The sequence below is a fragment of the Amblyomma mixtum genome, chromosome 5 (assembly GCF_055824585.1).
Source record: "Amblyomma mixtum isolate Tamu chromosome 5, ASM5582458v1, whole genome shotgun sequence".
NCBI classification, from domain to species: domain Eukaryota; kingdom Metazoa; phylum Arthropoda; class Arachnida; order Ixodida; family Ixodidae; genus Amblyomma; species Amblyomma mixtum.
The window spans coordinates 59,474,775-59,499,859 of NC_143016.1; the positions used below are offsets into that span (position 1 = coordinate 59,474,775).

The window sequence follows — 25,085 nt, forward strand, 5'->3', positions numbered from 1 at the left end:
AGGAGGTAATTCAATGCCACAGCATTTGCATGCTAAAGAAAGCGAAATTTATAATTGTTGAATATGCTGATGCTATGCTGCAAAGCACTCCAGCTTGTCGAAACTAGCCTGAAGCTTTCCAGTGCTATGTTCTACGCAGAACCGATGTATGCAGCTTTAAACCCCAGCAATCAATCCTGCCATGTAATGCGACACAATCTCTGCTAGTCATTGTGCGTGCGTGCAAGGTGTGTTCACTGAGAAAAGCTAGGTACTTGTAAGGATTTATGGCAAAGATAACATGTGACCTTCTGATGGCATTTCCCTGCTAATAAGTTACTCAGTTGCAGCATACACTTAGGGACCAAAATAAACCACAATAGTAGGCAGAAAAATTAACGGAAGAAAACTAAACTAATGTTCGAGGATTTGGAAGGCGGACTGCAGTTTGTGATGGGTATTTAGTGGGAGGGGGGTTATTGGAAGGGACCATATCTACTTAGGCTAGGTAGTGAGATTCGGACTGTGCAAAGGAACTGCCAGGTAAATGAGAATGATTGGAGTGCATTTTGCTGATTGCAGATCATGAGAAGAGGCCATTGTCGTGCAGTGAATGCTATACAGCTGCTATTGATGCTGTTGGTGATGGATCAGCCATGGAACTCATTAGCGTCAGCCGATCACTGCTCTGTGTTGCAAACCAAACGGGCTTCCTTTTCCTGGGTACAGCATTTCAGTTCACATGAGCTTGCATTATTCAAAATTCGAATACACTCTTGAATACATTCGCGATGTCTGTGCACGTTAAAGAACCCCAGGTAGTCGAAATTTCCGGAGCCCTCCACTACGGCGTCTCTCATAGCCTTAGCCGCTTTGGGACGTTAAACCCCATAAACCAACCAACCAACCGAATACACTCTTTTTTTTTTTTTTTTTCGGTTCATCCAAGCTATATTCATAATACATTTGGAACTACAATTCTGCAGTGCTGTTGCTTGAACATTCATGCTAGCACTTCGGCTCACAGTGATTTGAACTTCTAGGGCCAACATATTGTCCTTCTTTGAATTGTCAGAAGCTTAAATGATCAAAATAAATTAAACATGGTCCAAGGCGAACCGGAGATTTGCCACACAAATGGGTGACATTTTGTGCACATTTGGTCCTCATAAGTATCTGAATACTTGATACTCCCTGCAGTTGTCAACATTTCACTTCTGGTGACATCAGACTTCAAAGCTGCTCTATCCTTATCACCTGATGCAACACATTATCCCTCGATAAAGCAGGCTTTTGGGTTTCGTGAACAGGAGTGAACTGGTCAAATTAACAGGTTCACTGCGTTGTCACTCACCTGTGGGTCATGTCGTGTATTCCTGCTGTGTGGCACGAATACTGAGTGGCGCTGTGAACCCGTAGGAGAGCTGAGATTTTTCGAAGAGCCTGTGAAAGCGCGCATGCCAGGTTGCTGTTGCCATCTATTGTCGGTTACAATAAGTTGACTAAGCTGGAGGCTCATTGGTGGGTCACGCCACACCCAAGAAAATCTAAAGGTGGCCCACCAGTGGGCTACATGCGCAGGGATGAGGGCCCCGAAAATTGCTGCCACAGTGAACGTGTTAATAAGGAAGTGAGTACGGCAGAGTCCTCTTAGTGTTTAGCCTGCCATGCCTCGGTGACCAACCCCTTGCAGCACGATATTCTTCCATCAAAGCTTTGTTTCTCCGAAAAGTGCATGGTACAAGGGAGCAAAACTTTTCAGTTTGCTTAAGACCTTGTTTACGTCTGTGCATGGTTGCATGAAAAGAAAAACCGCCAGCCCACGCTGTAACTGTCCAGCTAAGTTGCCAACAGCTAAAATATTTCGAAGGCCAATTTTTTCCAGGAGGGTGAGCCTGGGCAGGCTGTTGGTGAGAACTGGCCGAGCCATTAAAAAAAATTAGCAATCAGAAGAAAAAAGTAACCTGTTTGCAATATGCAATTCATTTCAAATTAGTCAGTTTTGAAATTAATTGAAAAAATTGCAGTGTAACTGATGTTTTGCAATTTACTTGAATTACCCGGTAGTACAAAGTTTTTGAAGTTTTAAATATTTTGAGCCTGCAGCGGCTCCTTGTGTTGGCAGTACGTGTGTTGTGATTGCATAGTTGAATAGCAGGCACTCAAGTTTGGCTACCAAAATTCCCAGAAAGTGATTTGCTTTGTGAGAATAATGTGGAAACTCCATTAATGGGCACACAGGCTTAAATAATTCAGCGTGTGCCTAAAATTATTTCTTTGCTCAAACTGGCATCATTGTTTTCACTTGTTTTGTGAATGATTGCTCGTGTAGAACACCATGCAGACAGATATTGGTTTTTATGGCAGCATGCGTCGTATTTTTAACCTTGGATATGTAGGATATGTTTTAATTTATCAGCTTTTCAGAGATGCAATGTGATGTTTTTTGTGTGGATGCTGCCTCTCTGTCTGCTCCTTATAATATCCAATGCACAATCTAATGTTATATGTGACTATGCATCACTTGTTCCCAGGTATATGTTTTGATGCGTACTGCGCGTTTTCAACCGACGCAAGAAAAGTTTCATTGCTAAGTGTGAAGGCTGTTTAAAATTTGCACTTTAGTCTGAAGACCTGAAAGAGAATTAGCGCTATTTTTGGGTTTTGCATAACAAGTAGTCCATGCAGCCAGGTGCTGTAATGTGGGATAATTGACGTATGACTGTGTAATTCACATTTGGAAGCTTTTTGTGCTGTGCAATTTTACATCCGAACTCTGCCTTCACATTGCAGTTGAGTGTAACTCTGAACCTAACCGTCTGTTCCATGAGAAATCTGTACTGGGCTACTGTTTGTGCTTGTGCAATGAAGATTTGACCCCATTTCAGTGCCCACTGTGAAAGGCTGCAGGCCTAATTTTCAACCGTGTTCGAGTGCCCGCATCTATAGGGATATGGGATATCGTAGCAGGGAGCGTTATATAATACACGTTTTAGTGCAAAGTGCAATGATACTTGTGGTGGATGATATTCGACAAGTTAGGTTCATAGTATGTATGGCTGTGGCTGGTGCTGTCAACATGCGTGTTTGGGAGAGTTTATGCAAGTCAGTATATCATACAGACAAGAACTTGCCATTAGTTGCTGAAAGTTGTACGAATAGTAAATTGGATATTCGTGGCCATTGAAACGTGAGGGCTGAAGCTGCCTCCTCTGAGTTTAAAGTGGTTCGCAAAAAAAAAGCTAGTTGGGTTGCTGTGTGGAAGGAAATCTGCAACATGGATAGAAGCGGCTGTAAATTCTAATGCGAGCTGAGCGGAAATGAAGTGCTGGCTGATTACCACACACTGTAGCAGTAGCTTCATATTTAAGTTTTCATGTTGATATCGAAAGTGTTGCATCAAGAAAACGCAGTCGTGCTATTAATTTGGTAACTAGCCCATTCTCGCTGTCATTTTGAATGAACTTGTTTGGTTTTTTTACCAAGCGATTTCATTTTTTAGCGGCTATCTCACACCCAGAGGCTATACCAAGGCCGCATTCAAGCAACGCAGTTTTCTTTCTGGCAGTAAAATGTTATTGGGGAATGGGAGATAGCCCAGTAATTCTTTGGCCTAGGCCTAGAAGAATGCTGGAGAAAATCGCCGTCAGCTGTAATGGCTTGTTTTTCTCTTGTGAAAAGGACACAAGCATTAGTTTCACGTGGGTACTTTGTTCCATCCATCTTGAGTAGCGAGCCTAAACTACTTCCTTGATTGAGCACAAGAGTTGTAAGGGTGTACGGTGTAAGGTAATCGCTGATACCATTCCTAGGAGGTTCTGAGTTTGGTTGCACTGTTGGGTCTCATCACCGGCAATGTAGCACGGAAACTTCTTGTGGTTATGGACGAGGACTGCAGTGTGCGGTTAACATTTCATCATTCATGTACATTCTTCGTACAGCTCGGTGAATAAAAAATGCAAGTGGTGGTGTTTGGTGGCACATCCCATAGTCATCGTGGGAGGTTCAGTGTCGCATGTGTATTGCAAACTCATTTTGTATAAATTGCGCACCAGTTTTTGTTCACTACACTTGTTCATCGTGACTAGAGCATGCCCGTATATTAAATGTTGACATTGTGCCATCATTTTGGCATGTAACCATAGTGCTTGTAAACTGTTATGTAGTATGTTGTCTTGTGATGTATATGCTTTGTGCAGGATGTGTTCTTATGTTAGACTGCATGGAGAGATTGCGAATGCTTACTGAATGAGGATGTATTAAACTTTTTGTGGGACACTCGTCATCCTTGTTTCTTTTCTTTCTTGCAACTTTCTAGAGCATTATTGCGCATTCAGAGTTAATATACATTGATGGAAAGATGACTGGTAGTGATTATGTGAATAAATTTCTTGCACGTCGACCTACTGCCTTTTAAACGGAACTGTACAGCAGTGCGAAATTTATGGCAAAACGTGTAGAAAATCTCGTGCCGAAAGCTTAGCCCGAAAAGACCAGCCGTTAACGTCGATGCCCTTGGCTGCTGCAGCGCAAACAGCGAGACTGTAGTCTGGAGGGGCAGTCAAGGGCTGATAAGAAATCTGCGGAACGGTGGAAACAACGAAACGCCGTTGCTTATCTCTCCCAATTTCTTAATGGCTTGGGCGTTCTTCGGGCAGGCATCACCGGGGAAAGCCAAACCCGTGTTCGAAATCTGCAAATGCAACTCCATAGCACTGCACAGAAGACGCACCCGCGCACGCACTAAGCCGTGCGCGCCGTGCGTGATGTGCAGCCGCACTGCTGTTAATACTCGCGCGCGGAGAAAGCTCAAGGAGAGTTGGAAATTGGAAGGTGGTTGGAAGCTTGGAACTTCGGGGCTCGTCAGTAGATGACATGAAATGCAGTTTGAGCAAATTTAGCGCAATTTAACGCAGCATTTCTAAGGTGGCTACGCCAAAAATAAAAAGCAAGAAAAGGACGCCCGAGGAGGTCAGGGAGGTACAGAAATTTACGACGCCAATGACTGGATGGCGCTGCTGTCGCTGACGCCTCGCGTGCATCTCGCGTGTTTTGCAAGGCAGGCGGCGCCGCCGCTGCTGCGCGTCGCTTTGACAAGGTTCCTAGCAGACGATAAGGCTAACAGCAATTGCTCTGTGAATCAGCTTCCAGCAGCCACAGAGCCTGCATCGCTTGGCGCCCGCACAGCTCCAATATGCGCACAAAGATCGTGGAGTGCGTGCCCAACTTTTCCGAGGGCCAGGATCAAGAGGTGGGTGCTTTCCGCTCGAGGGGCGATCGGTTTCACTCGTCGCCGCCTGCACAAGTTGTCTCATCCCGCTAACTTGCCCATAGTGTATACATGAGTAAACGGTGTACATCGTTACACAATCGCTACGCCACAGGTATGCGCACTATCACGCATAACGAACACATGTGCACAGATGGTGTGCCTAATTCTATGCAAACATGCGCATACTCTCGCGTGTGTCCTGCTTTGACTTAACCGCGACTTTTCGAAATCCATTACGCCTCAGTGGAGTCTGCCTTCGTGCGCTATGCTTATTTAAGGGCACAGGTAGACAGTTATAGTAGACAGGTAGACAAAGATTTCTTCTTCAAAGTGATTTTGATCAATGCGGCGCGTACTTTCGTGTTTCGCCGTGATGAACGGCAAATGCTTATGACCTTATAAAACTTTCACATTGAAGGATGAGTTTATAACCTGTGCTAATAACCACAGTGAGGACATGCATATAGGTCCATAAAAGGCATATACACGAGTGAAATATCAATCACCACGGGTTCTCCATTCATTGCACATGTGAAAACACCCTCGGGCTTGTTCACTAGTGTGCAAAGAGAGCACACCGCAGTTGTACTCGAAACTGCATGGCGCAATCAAGCAGCGCACAGCCAACCTCATTTATGGTATGAACTTGTTTAATTTCAGGTCATTGACGAAATAACAAAGGCCATCAAGTCAACACAGGGTGTATCCTTGTTAGGTGTAGATCCTGGTTCTTCCACCAATCGTACTGTGTACACGTTCGTCGGCTCGCCTGATGCAGTCATCCAAGGAGCACTCAATGCGGCCAGGGTGGCCTACAAGCGCATTGACATGACAAAGCATAAAGGTACATTGTAGCAGTGTAGTGCGCATGTAAGAGCTACATTCATCGTGAATTTTTAACGAAGCCACGATCAGTGGTTAAAACTGAGTACACACATGCGATTTTTGTAAATATATGTAGCAGCTGCCACATGCTTCGTATGTGTGATGCAAGCATTAGCATCTATAGTTGTCTGTGTTGCACTGGACACCACACTTCAGCATTCATAGCACGAGGCTTTTGTGTGACAATAATTGTCTATCCGTGCTGCGTGCAGTCCTAATAATGGCTTGGCTTTAAGCTGCAGTCAATAAAAGCCATTGCTGGATTGTGCCGTGTTTAAACTACAGTTTCTGTTTTGTGAAATTACATTTAGCACTTCATTCCAATGGTGGCCTAATTAAGCAGATTGAAATGTCCGAATTAAATCCGAAACATTTATGCTCTCAGGGGACCAGACTGCATTGCATCTTTATTGTGTCGATTGCACGCATCAGGATTCAGCGTCGCTTTATTCAGAGTTTACTTTGCTGATACAGGGGAACATGCAAGGCTTGGGGCACTCGATGTGTGTCCGTTCATTCCCGTGCAAGGCGTTGAAATGGAAGAGTGCGTCTATTGTGCAAGAAAGTTTGGAGAGAAACTTGCAGCAGAGTTAAACGTGCCAGGCAAGTGCCATTTTTGCCACTCAGATTATGCTTGCTCTGTGCAAAGTCGCTTGCATGTTATTTTAAGGAAACTAACCCTGCTACTCATCACCTTGGTGTTGCAGTTTATCTCTACGGCTTTGCATCGCAACACGACTACAGGCGCAGTGTGCCCCAGATTCGTTCAGGAGAATACGAAGGACTCTGTGAAAAGGTGCGAATCCTGTCTTTGGTGCAGTGCACTAGAGTTGAGCGACATTTCTGGCTGGCTAGTACACTAATGAGGGAAACTGTACACTACAGGCAAAAACCTAAACTATGGAAGGTACAGACTTCTGCAAACTGAATTTGCACTGTTTTTCTATGAAAATGTAGTGTTTAACTCTTTCCTTACCACGGGAAAACGACCATTTTTCATATGTCTCAGACAAAAATTTTTTTTAGAAAAAGTGTGATAGATAAAATTATATAAAATGCATAACAATAATTGAGATAGAATGCACTTTATAATGAAATTTATTTGAACACATATTCTGCTTGAAATGCTGTGAAAAAAAATCAGTAAACACAACAAAAAATAAAAAAAACAAAAGTTTTGTGTTTATATGACAATAACTTCTCCAAACACTTGTACTAATAAAATTCTATAAATTACAAAACAATTCAAATTCTTTCTAAAACATAGCATTAAAGTTTGAAAACTATAACTTGAGTAGTTTTCGAGCTAGAATTTTTTTTCTTTATGCCTCTTGAAAAGGCTCGTTTGAGAGTGCCCTTTATATGATTTTTACAGTCCAAGAAAAAAAAATTGGAAGTGTAATGTTATGCGCCAAACGAAAGCTTGGTAAGCGTGGTTTAAAAAATACAAATCAAAACTTATTTAATTTACATCAAAAATTGAAAAAAAATATATATATAAAACACAACAAAGTATAGGTACGATATTGCGATATATAGTATGCGATAAGTATAGCTGCGATGTAGCTGCAGAATCGAAATCCGACGTTACAACATCTTAGTCCGAGTCACTGCTGCTCGGAGGATCTTGAAAATCAGCTGCAGAGGCTGCAGAATCACGTGCAGCGGGACTCTTCCGAGCGCGCGAAGCGCCCGACCTCGATGCGACGCCATCCTCACCGCGTATTATGTCGCAATAATCCTATGCTCCTAGGGCACTTCAAAAATGCCCGACCGGCGGGGAAATTACGAACTAGGCCGAAAATGGAACTAACCATCTGAACAACAAACCAGATGCGCCCGCACAAGCGGACAGGAAAAAGAAAGCGAAACTATCAGGCCATTGTTCCGGGATCAGTTTGCGCAGTTACAGCGTCTGAACCAAAATCCGACAATGCAACATCGTCACCAGAGACTCTGCTACTCATAGCATAGATAATAATTGCAGTCAACACAGTAGAATTGCGCGCAGCAAGGTTTTTCCGAGTGCGCGCCGTCCGCGCGCCCGACGCCTTGCACGGAGCGTCCGCGCCGTACCCTCCGCTTCAAGGGCGTTTCAAAAATTCGCGCGTCATGGGAAAATTTCACTCTACGCAGAAACCGAAACTGTAGTCTCTGAAGAACAACTTAGATGGCGCCACATCACCGTAACGGCTATAATGAGGAGCTTCGGTTCGCACAAACAGACCGGAACGAGGAATCTGAACGCACAGGCGAGCGTTCTGGGCTCTCGTTGCCCAGTTTGAGCTTCGAAACAATACCTGACGATACAGCATCGTCGTCATGGTCCGTGCTAATCGATACATCAATAATATGTGGTGCAAACGCAGCGGAATTGAGTGGAACGGGGTTTTTTCGAGCGAGCGCCATTCCCGATGATGACGGCTTGTTCGGAGCGCCCGACTCCGCGCCCCCAACTTCAAGCGCGTCTCAAAAATTGCCGCTTTTTGGCAAAAATATAAACTAAACAGGAAGTTGAAGTTCAATGTGTGAACAACAAACCAAATGACTCAGCAAGTCCGTAGCTGCCGCGGTCGCGCTGCCGTAGCGCTTCGAATTTTTCGATCACCGGTGATCGAAGCACAGTGGCGTGGTAACGAAAGAGTTAAAAGCTCAGCTGCGATAGTAAAAGCTTTTTAAGTACAGTTCTGTGCAAAAACAAATTCATCTTGACCTCTGACCATACCACTGAAATGTAGAAGCACACTGAGAAGGTAATATACAAGAGTGAGGAGTGCACAGCGTCACAGAAAAAGGAAATGCTGATGAAGATGCATGGACTGGATGCAGTTGTTAGCATAGGATAAAAGTGTGTGGAAACAGTTGTCACTTAGTCATTTCTTTGCTCTCACATAGCTGGCTTAGAATATTTGTCACACCATCGCACCATTCTGAAGATCGGAGCTTTTGCTCCTGTATGCTGTTGTTGCAAGGTTAGAATTCACTCTCAAATAGAAAAAAGTATCAGCTCTGTTTGCGGAGCATGTTGCCCTTGTAACACTTTATACAAATGAGCAGATTCTGTGTTGCCATGACTATGCAGATTTTAAAGCCTGAATGGAGGCCCGACTATGGACCAGCCGAGTTTGTGCCGCAGTGGGGAGCCACAATGTCTGGGGCCCGCAAGTTTCTAATTGCGTACAACATCAATGTGCTCTCCACCAAGGAGCAGGCACACCGCATTGCACTTGACATACGAGAGGAGGGAAGGGGAAAAGGCCAGGTAAGTGGAAACTATAGGAGACACTCCTCCACATATTCTAAGTGTCGGAAGATTTTCTGGAAAAGTTCATCTACAACATTTCTTTTGGGGAGTTCTGAAAATTCTGATGTGCATGCTTTGAATGAACGTAATTTAAGTGTATTGGTTAGTCCTTTCAGGAAGCTACATTGGCATTCCTGCTTTTCATTGCAGCCTGGTCTCCTCAAGAGCACTCAGGCTGTCGGCTGGTGGCTCGAAGAAAGCAACATTGCACAAGTCTCGGTAAATGTTTTAGATCATGACATCACACCAGTTCATTTGGTGTACGAGGAGGTAAGCACTGTTGCCATATTTTTCTGAACTCTTACTCTGACTGCATATGGCGTGATTAGTGTCTCTCAAAGAAAATAACAAAGTTATGATGTGCACACTGTTTGCACTTGACTTTCATAACTGTTCCAGATCACAAGAATTGCCAAGTCATTGAAGCTAGCGGTCACGGGTTCACAGATAGTGGGTGTTGTTCCACTGAAAGCCATTCTAGCAGCTGCTGAGTTCTACATGAAGAAGGAGAACCTCTTTGTTCTCGAAGAGGACCAGAAAGTTCACCTGGTAAGGAGCTGTTTAGCTTTTGATTTAATAATAAGAGATAATTATTTTTTTATCTTTAGTTAATAGGCCTCTTTGGTGTTCTGTGTATTTTTACAAGCACAAGTGTGCAGCTCAACGCAGCCCAGTTTAGTAGGAAGAATAAATTTTGAAAAATTATTGAGCTTTTGAACCTTTTTCTTGACTCAACTGCCTCATAACACTCATTGAAGCAGTTTTCAATTGTAAGCTTTCTTATGCACAGAAAAGGCTGGGGTAGGGATGCATACCACATTTCAGGTCTTTTTAATAAGTGACTGGTACTAATTTTTCTATGAAACCAATGGTCGAAACTGCTTGAAAGTGATGTCATTCAATTACTGGAGGAATTCTTAGTGCATTTTATGTTTGTATGCATGCGAGACATGTTTACAACTTGCGCCTTATAAAGGGTAAGTTGTAGAACCTGTGCCAGCCGACAGAGTTTTTGCACAAAATTTCTAGCTTGTGGCCCCTGCATGGAGGTGACTGGGCAGATGGGGAGGGACGTTTCTGGGGAAGATGCACTTGCAAGTGCGCTCCATCTCACTCAGATCAAGCGGCAGCACTGCGAGGAACTCAGCTAGCTTCTGGCTGTTGGATCGTCAATGCAAATAATTTGCATTTAAGAATAGTTGGCCATGCGCTTCGTGTCTTGGAAGTGGCTAGCACTGGCCGTTTAATGCACTGCTTGTTCACGAAAGCGGCTGTGTGAATGTGATCTGTGACTGGCTAATGCTAAACATACCTTCCACAGCTTTGCATGTATAGACAGCAGCAGTAACGATGACTTCAGGGATCTCCATGGCCCACGACTGACTGCTACTGAAGCGGTGGCTGCATCTCCACTCATAGAAGGGCACTTTACACACAATGGCTGTGCGAGCCAGGCTTTACAGTGCTTATCAGTAAGGGTTATTACCGTGATAGCTGGGCGAGGGGTTCCCCTAGGGTAAACATCGCCATTAGCGGTGTCATATGTCGTAACCGGAAACTGCCACATTCTCCTGCTTGCCAAGGTGAATGTTTCCGAGCTGGGCCTGAGCCATTAGGGACATGTGGGCTTGAAATCGGTTGCTTTTGAAAATGGGTCATTATGTGATCCACTCGAGCATGAGAACGAGCACACTCATGGATGCTGGGAGTGAGGTGCAGTGCACTTCTAAGCCCCAAATGAAGGGAAAAAGCATCGGGAGTTTTTTTTTTTTTTTTTGTGAGAATTTTGAACATTTCTTTTCAATCTAACTTTTGTAGTGTGTACCACTGATCTCTTTTAGAGTGGAGATCAGTGGTTTGTACTGATTTTGCTTTAAGAGGTCAATTTAACAGACGTCAACTGTAGACACATACATGGGCAAGGCTTTATGATGTTAGCCGTCCTCTACAGATGTCTGCGGTTGCTCCTTATGTCCTGTTTATGTTCATGTATTTTTTTTTTTAGACAATATTCTTGGCGTATTATTGTGGTATGATCATTTTCGTTCGTATCACTTTGTGCCTCATAAGGATACGGGTGGATTCCCTGAAAGTTATTGTTTGAGGGTAGAGCCTTCAGTGTTACATCATACTATTTCAACACTTTTGGACCTTTTAATTTCTTTGTTTTTTATGTACTCGAGTGTTCAAAATTATTTGTGTGTACATATTTAATACTGTTGGTTATCTTGTTAAATAAATATTTAATATTTTTGGTTATCTTGTTAAATAGGCGGCTGTCAGCATTTGGTTCAGTTTATTACTTACTGTCACATACTTAACATGAGGAAACGCCAAGAATACAGCAGTCTTTTTGTGTTGAAAGTCGAGCCAAAAAACTATTTTGCCAAGAAGATGTGGAATTCTGGTACAAAAGTGGCTGGAAAAGTGCAGTGCTAGCAGATCTTTATGAAAAGTGACACACTGCTACGCACATTTTTATCTCACTAAAAGCTATTCTGGGCAGGTTTTTTACCAAAATGTGTATAATGGCAACTGTGAGAACCCAACTGGCCATTACGTTATATACTTCCAGCCTTACAGTTCTCATGGCCTCATTTTACGTCACTAGTTAGTTTAGCATCAGAAGTAGATGAAACATGGTTTTGAAATCAAAGTGTACTGATGTGCGACTTGATACAGTTCAATATGTGTATTGTATGAGCACTTCAGTGCCACAATTCTATGCCATTTTCTATACCCACAAATAATGAATACCTTCATAAGGATTGCAAAAGTATGCTTCAATTGACTTGCACATAACTTTGCAGAGTTTGCGGAAATTCTGGCTGCATCATACGACCAGTTTCCTTTGGGCGATTATGAGTAAGGGAACTGTATGACTTGCAACTACACTGCTCAGCATTCAGCCCTTACTGTAGATGTTATATAACTGCTGTGCAACTAGATGGCAAAAGCCATTTTAAGTGCAGCAGCTTTTGAAAAACAGAGGCATATGGTTGCTCATTGATTAGCGTTCTAGCCAGAAAAATTGTAGGCCTTGTTTTTTACCCCATTAGCGCGAACATGTTTCGCGCTAATGGGGTGCTATACGTGCACACATAATCGTGAGCATTAAAAATGTCCCATGAAGTTGCACTGTTTTTCTTCTGGTTAATTTTTCCCCGGAAATACGACTTCCCGAAAAGTGCATTTATAATTTTGTCAACTTCTGATTGTATGATACCTTCGGCGACCAACAGAAGGTGAGCTAGCTAACATATTAGCAAACAGATGCTCAGCGGCACCCGATGCCTAGGGTGGGTTCTCTGCAGTTCATAAATGCAATGGAGCGAAGCAAAAGATGGCAGTGATTGCTAATGGCACTTATGGTAGTCATCTTCCAGGGCGGCTTCTCTGCTTTGCACAGACGCAATGGGGAGAATCATCTGGGAACGACGACAATGCACTAACGAACGGATCAGCCTGGGGGCATGCGACACGAGCAAGGACGCAGCAGCACTCAGATGCCATAGTGGCTTCTCCGCAGTGGAAAAGTGCAATGGGGCGAAGTATTCAAAAACGACGACACGGTGACAGCGAAGATGTTTTGGCTACTTTTACCATTGCCGTTGCTGAACTGGTCGAATTGTGTTGCGAAGTCTTTTTCCTGCTAAGGTTAATTCGAATACGGATAGAAGTCTGTAAGCACTTGAAAAAACTTACGGGCGATCATACAATGCGATGAAACAAATCTATGACAGCACGGTGTCAACTTTCTCTCCTTTGCTTGCGCTTCACGTTTTATACTTATTGCTTCTAATTCGGGCACTTGCACCACTGGATCATGGTGTCTGTCCCACTTTGTTTGTTAGTAGCACCGCTGAGTCCTGGCGTCTTGCTCTTGCCGCTGTCATCGAGCACACTAGGTTATCGCAACATCTTCGCTAGTCGAGGGGCCTAGAGCGTCCATAGCAGACACTAGCAAGGTGGCGCACAAGATCGACGGCGTGATGCAGTGAACCAAACCGGTTCGCTGTCCCCTCTGCTGGGACCTCCACGCTCCCTCTTCACACTGTTCTGGCGGAACTGTGGTGCAAGCATTAGTTGAGTTCCATCCTGTTAGGAGCGCTGGGTTGATTTACAAGGATGACACACCACCGAGCCACGACTTTGACGAAAGGGGGGCCATAATGCAGCCACATGAAAACTCTTCAGACAAAGTGCAGATGGCCTTTTTAGTGAATTGACATGTTTGCCAGTGCCTTTGTACTCCGTTCTTGAGTCACATTTTTAAAAATTTGAAGTGGTTTGCATGACACGTTTTCCCGGATAATGCACTTTTTTCCTGCATTTAAAAAAACGCATCAGAGGGGTTCTGTTGTTGTTCTGAGACTGCTACATTTTATAACTGCTCCCCCACAAGGACCATGACAAGTGTGTCTGCTTATCTGCTTAACCTGTGTGACCATGTGCAGGCCATCAACCGTCTTGGGCTCAACTCACTGGGCCCATTTGAGCCAGCAGAGCGCATCATTGAATACATGCTGCCCGATGACAGGCTGGGCCCATTGGCACGGAAAACCTTGTCCGACTTCATCCACATAGTTGGAGCCAGGACCCCAACCCCTGGTGGCGGTTCCGTTGCCGCTGCTGTTGCCTCCCTTGTATGCCTTCTTGCATTTTTGTTTTCGCACTCTTTTTTTCATAATTTTAACCTACAGAGTCTTGACCTTTTTCTAAAGTCGGCTTTCAGGCACGAACACTCTGATGTGTGCTGTTACATTTAAAATAAATCAAAATAACATGTAACACAAAACTGATTAACAAAGTTCAAAGATCTCTTAACATTGAAGTGTTCAAGTTGGAAACAGGGTTCAGATATCAATGCTTTTAACTGTACAGCACAATTTTGTTGCATTGCTACTGTATTTGTTCGTTTCACTGTCACGTTCAGTCAGCCTGTTGTGCGTAATCGGTGAAGACAGGGGCTCACTTTATCAATCTTTTTAGGTAGCCCCGATCTATCTAATGTCACATTCAGTTCTAGGCAGGGTACTATTTTTTTTATTCACATTTATAGCCCACCTTAATGGATGCCACATTCAGTTCACACAACCAACCATGCTGTGCTGCAGAGCTTTTGCACAGCTATAGTGTACTTCATCTGAATAGCAAACTGCATCTAGTAGCTTTTCTTTCAGTAAAAATTAAAGTGCTGCCTCTTATTTAAAACCTTAGGTATGCTTCTCTGCTCCTTGTAATTTCTAATCTGTGAAGGCTGAAACTGCGTCATTATTCTTTCTCTGCTGTTCCTTTCAATTTGTGCTACAAGTGCAGTGCTTAATTGTTTGGCTTTTACTTGGGTTTTAGCTGTGCATTTCATTAGCGAGTGAGAGTAATAGTATCAGGAGACAGGGTGTTGAAATCTTTGAATGTTTGAGTTGTTTGGTGGTGTTGGGTATTGATTCACTCATTAAATTTTGTTGGCCTCACCTTGTCGCTGGGTCTTAAAGAACACACTGATATATTTTTAACTGTGTGACCTTTGAATAGGACTGGCAACAAAAGGTATTGAAGAAAAATACTGCTGGCGTTGGAAATGTGCTTTTACAGCGATGATCACCATTGCCTTTTTCCTGATCAACCTTGTAGGGGGTGCCTTTCAGCGTGAAATTGTATCAACGTGGCTCCGTGGTTGATGGCTTGTGTGATAGGGGTAACGTTAAGAGACGGGAAGAGAGCAGAGTGCATTAGGTAATAAGCACGAGTTAATGATATCCGAACTCAAATCAAGAAAAGGAAATGGGCGTAGGCAGGGCACATGATGCAGAGAAAGAATAACTGATACTGTAGTTGGATACAACTTAAGTCTGCAGTGAAGCTCCGCCCACATTCAGAACCGCCGAACAGGATTCCTCCGTGACAAAAAGTAGGCCGTTTGAAAAGCTTTTCTTGTAACCTAAACAAGAAGCTAATCATAAGATGAAACTAAAGAAATTTGATATCTTTGGCTTGTTTGATACAGTGAAGCTTTAAAAAGCTGATTTTGTTCACTGTCGTAATTGGCCAGCGGGGTAATGTAGGACACCACAGACCATGGTCAGTGTTACCAACTGCTATTTATTTAAGTTGTATCCTACCATAGTCCTTTAGGGTAACGGAGAAGATCCCAAGGAAAGGTAAATGTAGCCACGTGCAGCGGAGAGTCAGATGGGCAGATGAGGTTAGGAAGAACAGAAAACTGGGCAAGTTGGTGTGGATTCACATTTAAGCGGTGCAAAATAACAGGGCAAAGCGGGAGACGGGAGACATCAATGTGCTCTCATGTTGTGTCCCATCTCCCGCGTTGTCCTGTTATTTCGCGTAGCTTAAATGGGAGGTTAGGAAGTTTCCAAGGGTAGGATGGCCGAAGCTTTCGCTAGACAGAGTTCATTGGACAGTAGGAGAGTCCTCTGTCCAGTAGTGGACACAACTGGCTGATGATGATGATTTTAATACAACCTTCTTTCCAAATGTGTTGAAGGGAATCTCAGAAGGCGGAGTGATATTGTGAAACTCATTTGAATCAGATTTTTGTATTCAATATCACACTCTCCCTTGGGGGATTTCCTTAAATACATTGGGCTAACACAGTCCTCAGTTCAAGGTGTTGACCAACTCAGCCTCACCCTTCCATATGCTAGCCATCCCGGTTAGCTTAGTTGGTAGAGCACTTGCCCTGAACAAGGGGTGGTCTTGGGTTGGATCCGTGGACCAGCATGAATTTTTTTAGACACTGAAGTCTTTGTGAACGCAGTACAGCTTTCCCTTGTAGCCATATAGCTGTGCTTGGGTAGATGCTAATGAGTAATTACATCCTTCTTGCCTCTGCCTTCATTCATCCATTAAGCGGGCAAGCTTTTCATTTGTTCTCCAATGTCTGTGGACAGGGCGCTGCACTTGGGGCCATGGTGGGCAAGATGACATATGGCAAGCGACAATGGGAGCGCTACGATGAGCAGATGCGGCGGCTGATCCCCATCATGCATCACACTATGGACGATCTGCTACCCATGGTGGATGCTGACACCGGGGCCTTCAATGACTATATGGTAACAGCCTCATCTGATCTTTCAGTCTTCCTTGCTCCTTATTTGATTTCGTCAAGGAAGCACTGAAAAGCAATGTGGATGTGCTGCTGCTCCTCAACAATTTGACAACTGCCTCAGTGTGTAGGCAGTCGAATGCTTACATTTCATTTCAAGCAAAAGCTTAAGGGTCCCGCAGAAAAAGCTGCGTTGTTGGCGTTCGAAAATTCATGAGCAAAAAATCCCGTATTCATTGGCTGGCGTAGCGCAACTGATTGGTGTTGTGGCGCTGGCATGTGGACTGCCAGAATTATGACGCGGCAGTGTAGCTGAAGACAATACAGAGCCGCTGCTCGGCGCTGTTTATCTTCACACTGAGCTCATGCAGTGATCTTGACTGAACAAATCACTTTTCTCTCCTGAAAGCATCGCAATCAGTTGTAGCCTGGATTCGCTGCACATTTTTTGTGTTCGCCTCCCACTATTCCGAGTAATGTAATTTCGTGTTGTGTATCTGCGTTTCTCTCGCGTTCTTAATTACAAATCATGATGCCCGCTACATCTACAAAGCTCTCAAGTCATATCCTTGAAGCCAAGCTTAAGTGTCCCCCAAATTTTTTTAAAAATGCTGACGTGTTCATATGTGATGCAATTTAAGCAACAAAAAGTGAGAGTGAGGAAATGCTGAAAAAAGTGTGCTGACAAGGATAGGTGACAATTATTGGAAGGAAATCACAATCTTGATGCAAAGAGAGGAACTCAGTAAATTTTACTGATGAATTAACATATTTCTGCCTTTTGCTTTTGCCTGTATTACACTGCCACATTATGCCTTGGTTGATGTTGTTGTCTTAAATCTATCCTTACTGCTGTGCAGGCTGCTCACAAGCTACCAAAGAACACCCCTGAAGAGGAAGAAGTGTAAGTACCACAGTGTTCTCCCATGAGGCATAGAAGCCTCAAAAATAATAAGTTGTAAAAGCTTATGTGAACTGGGTAGCAAGGAGTCTCATAGCAGATTGCAGGCAGGGAGTTATCCACAACACGATACATGAAGAATGGCAGATGATGTTCATGAAACTGTGCTGTTGTGACGTTTGTTGGGATGCTCATATGACATCATATCTGACATTTTTTTCCTGTCTTTAGATACTGACCATAATAATAATAATAACACTAGCAGAATAAACCACTCAAAATATTTGGTGCTGCTTGCTGTCAGCACCATGAATGCCAGTTTAGAAGGCTGCCACCAAAGCTTTGAAAAAGGCACCCCAAACGTTCCTGTTGGGGCACCTTAAAAACAAAACCTGAAGTGGTTTTAAATGTTAAAAAAGATGTACGGTATTATTCTGGATTGCTAAGCAGACAATTGTGCTTGAAAATGCTTGCAGCTGTTACCACATGAGAGGGTGTGGAGTCAGCAAGACACCATGCGTTCACTTGTGATGAAAACACAAGTGGAAAACTCTTGCTCTAAATTAGTCCACAGGCTTTATCTAGATTAGGGATGCCTGGTTTGACTTTGCGGGTGAAGGCTGACTAAAATAAAGCCCTAAATAAAAAGAGAAAGCTGGTTTCACACCATGTTTTAACATCAGAGCGTTAGTACCCCATGTCGGAAAAAATTGTCCAGCATCGCTAGCGGCAGCGGTGGCGTAGACTGTTTGAGCCCTCACAGCCGGAGCGGCCAGTTGCTTCGGCTGCCCAGGCAACTTTTGTGGGCTAGCTAGATCACGTGACCTTGTGGCATAATTACTATCTACCCACCCGATTGTGAGCTAACTGACCACTGTGGCAGATAGCAGTTAAATTAATGATTGCTTGTGAGAAGTTGCTCAGGGAGAGCAACCTGGGTCTCGCAAGTCCCACTGATGGCAGCACCTGCCATCACATGGCAATGGTGCATCACTTCACCGCTGCACCACTATACCAGGAGTGGTATGAGGACACCCAGGGATTTACGCATGTTAATTCTGGAACTACCACTTCTGCATATATGGGCATTAATCCATTAACACTATCACATCATACCCTTAAGGTGGGGCTTAAGTGTCCTCTCCAGTTTTTTTTTTATACTTAGCTTCACACATCCATGATTGCTCTTATTTATCCAGAAGGTGTTTAGCATCAAGATTATTTCTCAAGTTCTCTGCCTTCCTCTTGTGTGATGCTGTGATTGCGTCATGGCAGCCGTGAGGCTGCTATGCAGGCAGGCCTGAAGAAAGCCATTGCTGTTCCACTTGGTGTGGCTCGGTCTGTGAGCAAGCTGTGGGACACTGCCAAAGAGCTGGCATCCATCATCAACATTGGCGCACGGGCAGATTTACAGGTGAGCTGTCTTCATTGCATGCGCCAGGGGTCCTCAGTCTGTGTAACCTCAAGAAACCCCAGCAGCTTTCAAAAATGCTGAGGAACCCCACCTGCCTTGTTTTTCACCCCTGCCTAGCATGCGTGCAAAAAAAGAGCGTGCAGACATACAGTTAAAAAACCTGTCCCAATTCGATCAATAGTGACTGACTCTAGAGTAGAACAGTGTGCTTTGTAAGCAACTACAGTTAGATTAGTCCCAAAATAAAGCTGAAAGAAAAATGGGGGGTAGAGGCATTTAAGGATTCAGGTACTTGGGGAGCACATAAAGCACTCCAAGGAACTCTACGCTTCTGCGAAAAAGTTTGAAAACCACTGCCTGTTGCCATGTGTGTCTGAGTAGGAGTATGTTTGTAGCAAGGGTTCCCAAACAGCCCTTCTTGCCCCGAGGCAAGCTGTGCAGCTGCCCTGCAGATTCAGTCAGTAAAGTAGTGAAAGGTTTTTCAAAAAAAAAAAGTTAAAAATAAGAAGAGCACACATCCATGTGACAGGGAGCAGCCTTCATAATGAAGGCTGACAGTACATGGTTTAATGGCAATTGAGGCCAGTAGTTTGGTGCCTTTTTCACTGGTTGTGACCAGGTGTAAACCAGGAGTATTTTACAGGCACATTTTATGGCAAAGTTTGGAAGCAGTCTGACAGTTTGATGTCCAGAATGCCTTTTTTTTTTCATACTATAAGTGCTGTGCTTTATTCACTGGTGTGATGGCTGGGGCTAGTTGGTAGTGCTCGGCCTTGGGGTGAACGACGGGCAAGAACAAAAAGTGCTGGTCTGCGGTTCTTACATTTCTCATTCCTGTTCATCATTTTGTCTGCCTTATCTTCTTAAAGCCTTCTTTAACGGAACTGTAAGCACTAAGTCAAGACATGCTCTTCCAGTTTTTGATACTGTTGTTATTGACGGTGCATGTGTCTACTTAATATATGGGCTCAAAGGACAGGAGTGTGTGGTACTGGGAGCATTTCATTAGTGAAGGAAAATTGGGAGAGTGCGAATGTTTGAGTGATCATGCAACCAAAAGAACTACCAAAGGCCCTTACGGCTCAGTTTTGATCTAGAGAATGCAGATTGCAGGCAGACCATAAAGACAAATATAGGAGTTGGAGCTATTGGATATCTGTGTATGAAATGATGGTCAACTAAAATATTATATGGGAACAAAACTGTTCTTGATGTGCCATAATGGTTCTCAAGTCATACGGGTACCTTATCCAACCTGAATTAATTTGCTTAAATTGACCATAATTAATTCAAGAGGCTTTAATGTTATTGGACATCCGCAGACTGTACTAAGGAAGGTGTCAGTTTTCAATCTGGGCTCGCAAACCATTTAACCAAATGTTAATGTGCACATTGCTACCCTATATGTTTCTGCAGTAAGTTTAAGTGAAGTAATGTTTGAACAGCACAAGTACTCCAAAATATCCTAAAAGTTATGTTGTGAAGCGTATAGTGAAAACAATGAAGTATTGAGTGAGTGTATATACTCAAGATGTGAAAGCTGAAAATAATGCCAGATCACTGTAGTTACGTTCATGCAACAGCAGTTTGTGTTTGGTGTTAGCATCACAAATATAGATATCGACAGACAATGGAAAATCTCTTAAGGCTGTGCGCCAAAAAGCAATGGCCAGTCTTCTTAGAAAGTGAAAGTGTCAATAAATGTTTTTCATCACATTTGTCAGAATTAGCGATCTTAGATGATACATTTTCCCCAGCAGTACATTTTCTCCCCGCATTTATCAAAAAAAAATTATCAATAATGTTGTACGTGTTCTGTAATTTATGTTGCCCGACAAAATGTTAATTGTGGCTAGGGGTCTCAGCAATTGCTAAGCTGTGCAAGGCATGAAATACAGCCTCCGAATTGGCATTTGTCTTTTATGTCATAAATCGTGTTGTACTCAATTCTAGGTTGGTGCACGTTGCCTGGAAACTGGTGTGTTTGGTGCTTACTGGAATGTCATTCTGAACTGCCAAGGACTGCAAGATGAAGTTTACAGGGACGAGGTGTGTATACTAACATGTGTTGGGCTACTTCGCAAATGCCTGAGGGTTGCCTGAGGGTAAAGGAGCGTTTTGTTTTGTCAAGTATGCGAATCTGGGAGTGATATTGGCACTGTCAGCTTTACTACGGCTGAAATTTTTTCCTCCTGTTGTCCATCGAAACAAAAACAGGAGTGGAAGTGGCAAAATTGACTGTTCCAGTTGTCAGCAGTCTCATTGAAAGGCGAGCCCTTAATTATGTATGCCAGCGTAAATTACCAGTTGTTTAATGGTCATCAGAACAGTTTCGTGAAATCCTGCAGACTTCAGAGGCAGATCTAAAGGGGGTAGGGTGGCAAGCGGCGTCCTTAAGCGAGAAATTTTGTGCAAGAAGATCACATTTATGCCAATTTTTTTTTACGAAGAAATGCCAAGGAACCCACTATGAAAATTGTCATTAATTGCAAAGTTATGGATGTTTCCTTGCACACTGGTTGCATTCAGCTGACAGCATGTGCAACAAGAATGAAAAGCAAGTACAAGATGGCAGTTTAGAGTCCAAGGTGTTTATTTAAAAGCTGCGTAGTGCGGAACTTGTAGCACCTGTAAAAGTCCTAAGCTTTGGTGAGGCGAGGACAGACCATATAGTGTGGTCCAGAATGAAACCTCCTGGATTCTTTACTTTTTAAAAGGGATGTGTACCGCCTTTGTCAAAAGTAACCAGGCTGCATGGTTTGCTTCTAGCTTGTATAGTGGAGTCCTTGCGGCTTTCCTAAAGATCGAAAGGTGTTGGAACGTAAGAAGACCCCCAGTCCTTATATTTAACGACCATTTCAGCTTCAGGGAAGCTGCAAGGGCTCCACTGTACGAGCTAGAAGCAAACCATGCAACCTGGTTACTTTTGACAAAGACTGTACATGCATTGCAAGAAAAAATTCAGGGGGCACTTTGTTGACCTAAAGTGTGGTGAGGCGAAAGCCTTAAATGCAGTGTTGCTGCTTGTGTCACTGATGTGTGGTTAAGATGTTAAGCTTCGCCTCTAAGAGTAGAACGCGACAGCGTCTTGCAACGCTGCCAGGCAGTCCACAGAACGCCATCGCCCGTTCGGCTTTTGAGGAAAGGGAATGTATCTGTCTCACATACCTCGGTGGACACCTGAACCTCGCCATAATGAGAAAGGAGGAAGATGAGAGTGAACGAAGACACTGTGTTCACCAGATGCGCCTTTGTTCATTCCAAACGATCGAGCTGGCATGGCGGAGTGGTAGCGTGCTCGTCTCGCACTCCGGAGACCGGGGTTCGATTCCCGAGCTTGGCCAGTTTCCTACTCGGATTTATTTATTTATTATACCTGGCTAGAAAGGTTAATTAGGCTAATTAGTTAATTAAACAAATAACTCATTTCCACTTACTTGGAGCATCACTATACGATCCCTGTAATTTGTTGCATGGTTACTAGCCGAAGTACAATTGGCCCCGTTTGAAATTCGCGCGCTGTGACGTCACGACCGTTTCGACCAATTGAAAAGCGTGACATTTCTGTCGACAATTTCTGCTTACAACGATGAGGCATTAAAGGCCTCAGTAATGGCAACATCAGTGTTGTCTTGGTGTAACGTGTCAGTGTTTTCATAACTGATGAGAGGCTGTTTGTTTGACAGTGATATGCACATTTAAGCTTGCGCGTGGAAATTTGTACACTTATATGCAGGATTGTTTATATCCATTTAGCATAATTGTTATGCCCCATGCGCATGAAAATTCTGCTAAACAAATTCAAACAATCCTGGTAATAGGCGTAACAGTTCTGCCTGCACCACACAGCCAGCTACAATGCTGTCGTATCATCATTTCATCATGCTGAATTTCTATTTTAAAGATGGAACGAAAGAATTATTGAAGAGTGAATGCATACCTCAGAAACCACTTGATCTATATTTCTTCTTTTTGTTTTACAGGTTTTGAAAGAAATCGAACAGTACCGCGAAGAAGCAATAAAAGAATGTGCTGAAGTGCTCAGCATTCTAGAAAAGCGCATATCATAGGAGTGGAGGCAGCCAATTGCTCACTACTTAATGCAGATCATTCCTACCTTGTATACTTCCTTTAGGGCGTACCCATGTAAGCGTCTGTGGGGAAGGGATAAGTTTTGAGAGGCATTTTACAGTATAATATATATGTATACACTTTTATACCCGATGGATTTACAGTTTACTCTTGTACTGCATCTTACATTGTTCCCTGACTGCATTTGAGCTGATGTGCTTGGGTGCATGAAGTAACAAATGTTTGTAGCCTTTCTCAGTATTTTTTGATGAAAGGCTGCCAAAGTCACACTTTTGTGTGTTCAGACTGAAAGTGCTACCAATGGTGAGACAAAAGAGCAGTTTTATTTTTTCCAAGATGTTTTATTCCTTTTAGTGCAGCTTTGTGGCATTACTAATTATGTGCAATAAGGTTGGGAGCCTCTCAAAGTGGTTATGGCAAGCCTGAAAGGCAGAACTCAGCGAAAAAAAAAAGTGTTTGCATCCATGTTTTATAAATGATGTGGCAATAATAGGTTTGTACTGACAGTGGTTGTAGTGGCAGTGTTACTCATGGCCTGCAATGTCTTAACTGATTTAACCGAGGAAAAGTCAGCACTCTTTGAACCCTGCATTTTTATTCCTTCTGTACTATGCTTCATTTCATTTCAGACAGTTTCCACGCATTCATTGCAAGCATGTGGAAGTATGCATGTTGCAGCTCAATGCTAGATTTGATACTTGTGCCATCATTGGCTCAAATGATCTATTTTAATGCAGACGGGTGTACCATTGCTGCAGTGGCATAGTTATTGAACTTGCCAATGTCGTGCTTGGGATTTGTGTTCAGCATTGCACGAATTTGTGACACTGTTGCTTTGTTTCAAAGCCTTAAATTAGCAAACCTTCAAGCTGCATCGCTTGATTTTATGTCTTATCAGTGAGTACACCAGTGCATCTGGCATGATTCAGAGCTCACGCATTTGTTGTTTCTAGTGCCACATTGTGTGACACTAGTGGTCCATATATAATGTGGGGCTACCTTCAAACACTCTTCAGGGCAATAGTCTGTGCACATGTTTCAAGGCTGAAACCAAGAGGCTTCAGTATCACTTCATACCACTTGTGTCGTATTACTGGCACTTTGTAATTAAAAATTCCTCTTATATAGCATTTCAGGCAAAGCAGTGGTATCACAAATGCGGCATTTTTTTACCATTGAGGGGAGATACCCTGTGCTTTTGAACACTATGAATATTGTATGGCCATAACCCATGCCAAGAACTATTAGCTGACCGTCCACACTGAACATCAACACAAACAAAAAAGTATTACGCACCTGAAAATTGCGTGGCGTTTTGATTACTTTTTTACATTATGCATTTTCTAACTATCTCACATGCGGGTTCTGCTGTCATCTTTTCATGGTGGCAAAATGAGTGTTACTAGTGCGTCGAGTCTTTCAGGCATGTGTCCCACCCATCATCTGTCATATCACTCCTATGCTCAGCGAGTACAATCTGCAGCAAGCCCACAAACTGCTCAGAGATGCAGAGGCAGCAAGACATTAAACAAAAGCATATTAGAGAAGTTCAATGTGATTTTGTGGTTGTGAAACAGCATCCCGTCACTGTCTAACTTGAAGATGCACCCCCGGTGATACAGATATTTTTTATCGTGTATGCTCCATCTTTATTTTATTTTTGCTTTATGCAAATGTGTGCTTTGTGACCAGAGTTGTAATGTGTCCTGTGCCGAAAATGTGTGATCCAACAGCCCGTTTGTACAAGCAATAAAGCATCCAGTCAGTGAAAAGAAGCCTGCATATCTATATATTGGCTGTTCTGTTTCCTTTCCACTTACACAAAGTGTCAGCACCTCATTGAATGTACAGAGGGCAAAACGCATGTCTAGAACACGTTCTGAGTGTGTTTCGGGCTTAACACGCAATAACTAGCGATAATATTTGGTTAAAAATAGTATGGATGTAAACGTGCAGTTAAACTCATAGAATTTCATCGTCATTTTTTGGCTTCTTGGTCGCGCAGCGGCTTTGGGAGCTGTGGAACACACAGTTTGGTTGTACTAGGCATGTGTTTTGCCCTCTGTACAAGACTCCACTAATGCAATAAGGCATGTCTCGGAGATTCATATACGCCGGCTACACTTCACTATGTTCCCTGCATCTGCAACATCCTTGTGTTCTGCTTCTCTG

General features: G+C 43.3%; 1 protein-coding gene across 1 annotated transcript; it reads left to right on the forward strand.

Annotated features, from left to right (window-relative positions):
- The first annotated feature begins 4,804 nt into the window (after nt 1-4,804).
- Nucleotides 4,805-24,701, forward strand: LOC149342330 (formimidoyltransferase-cyclodeaminase-like). Its single transcript, XM_089544625.1, has 13 exons — nt 4,805-5,230; nt 5,912-6,095; nt 6,611-6,739; nt 6,844-6,932; nt 9,219-9,398; nt 9,591-9,710; nt 9,840-9,989; nt 13,898-14,086; nt 16,352-16,513; nt 17,367-17,410; nt 18,683-18,821; nt 20,775-20,870; nt 22,805-24,701. The coding sequence occupies exons 1-13, from the start codon at nt 5,174-5,176 to the stop codon at nt 22,889-22,891; spliced, it is 1,626 nt and encodes a 541-aa protein (XP_089400751.1). The 5' UTR covers nt 4,805-5,173; the 3' UTR covers nt 22,892-24,701.
- The last annotated feature ends 384 nt before the right edge of the window (nt 24,702-25,085 follow it).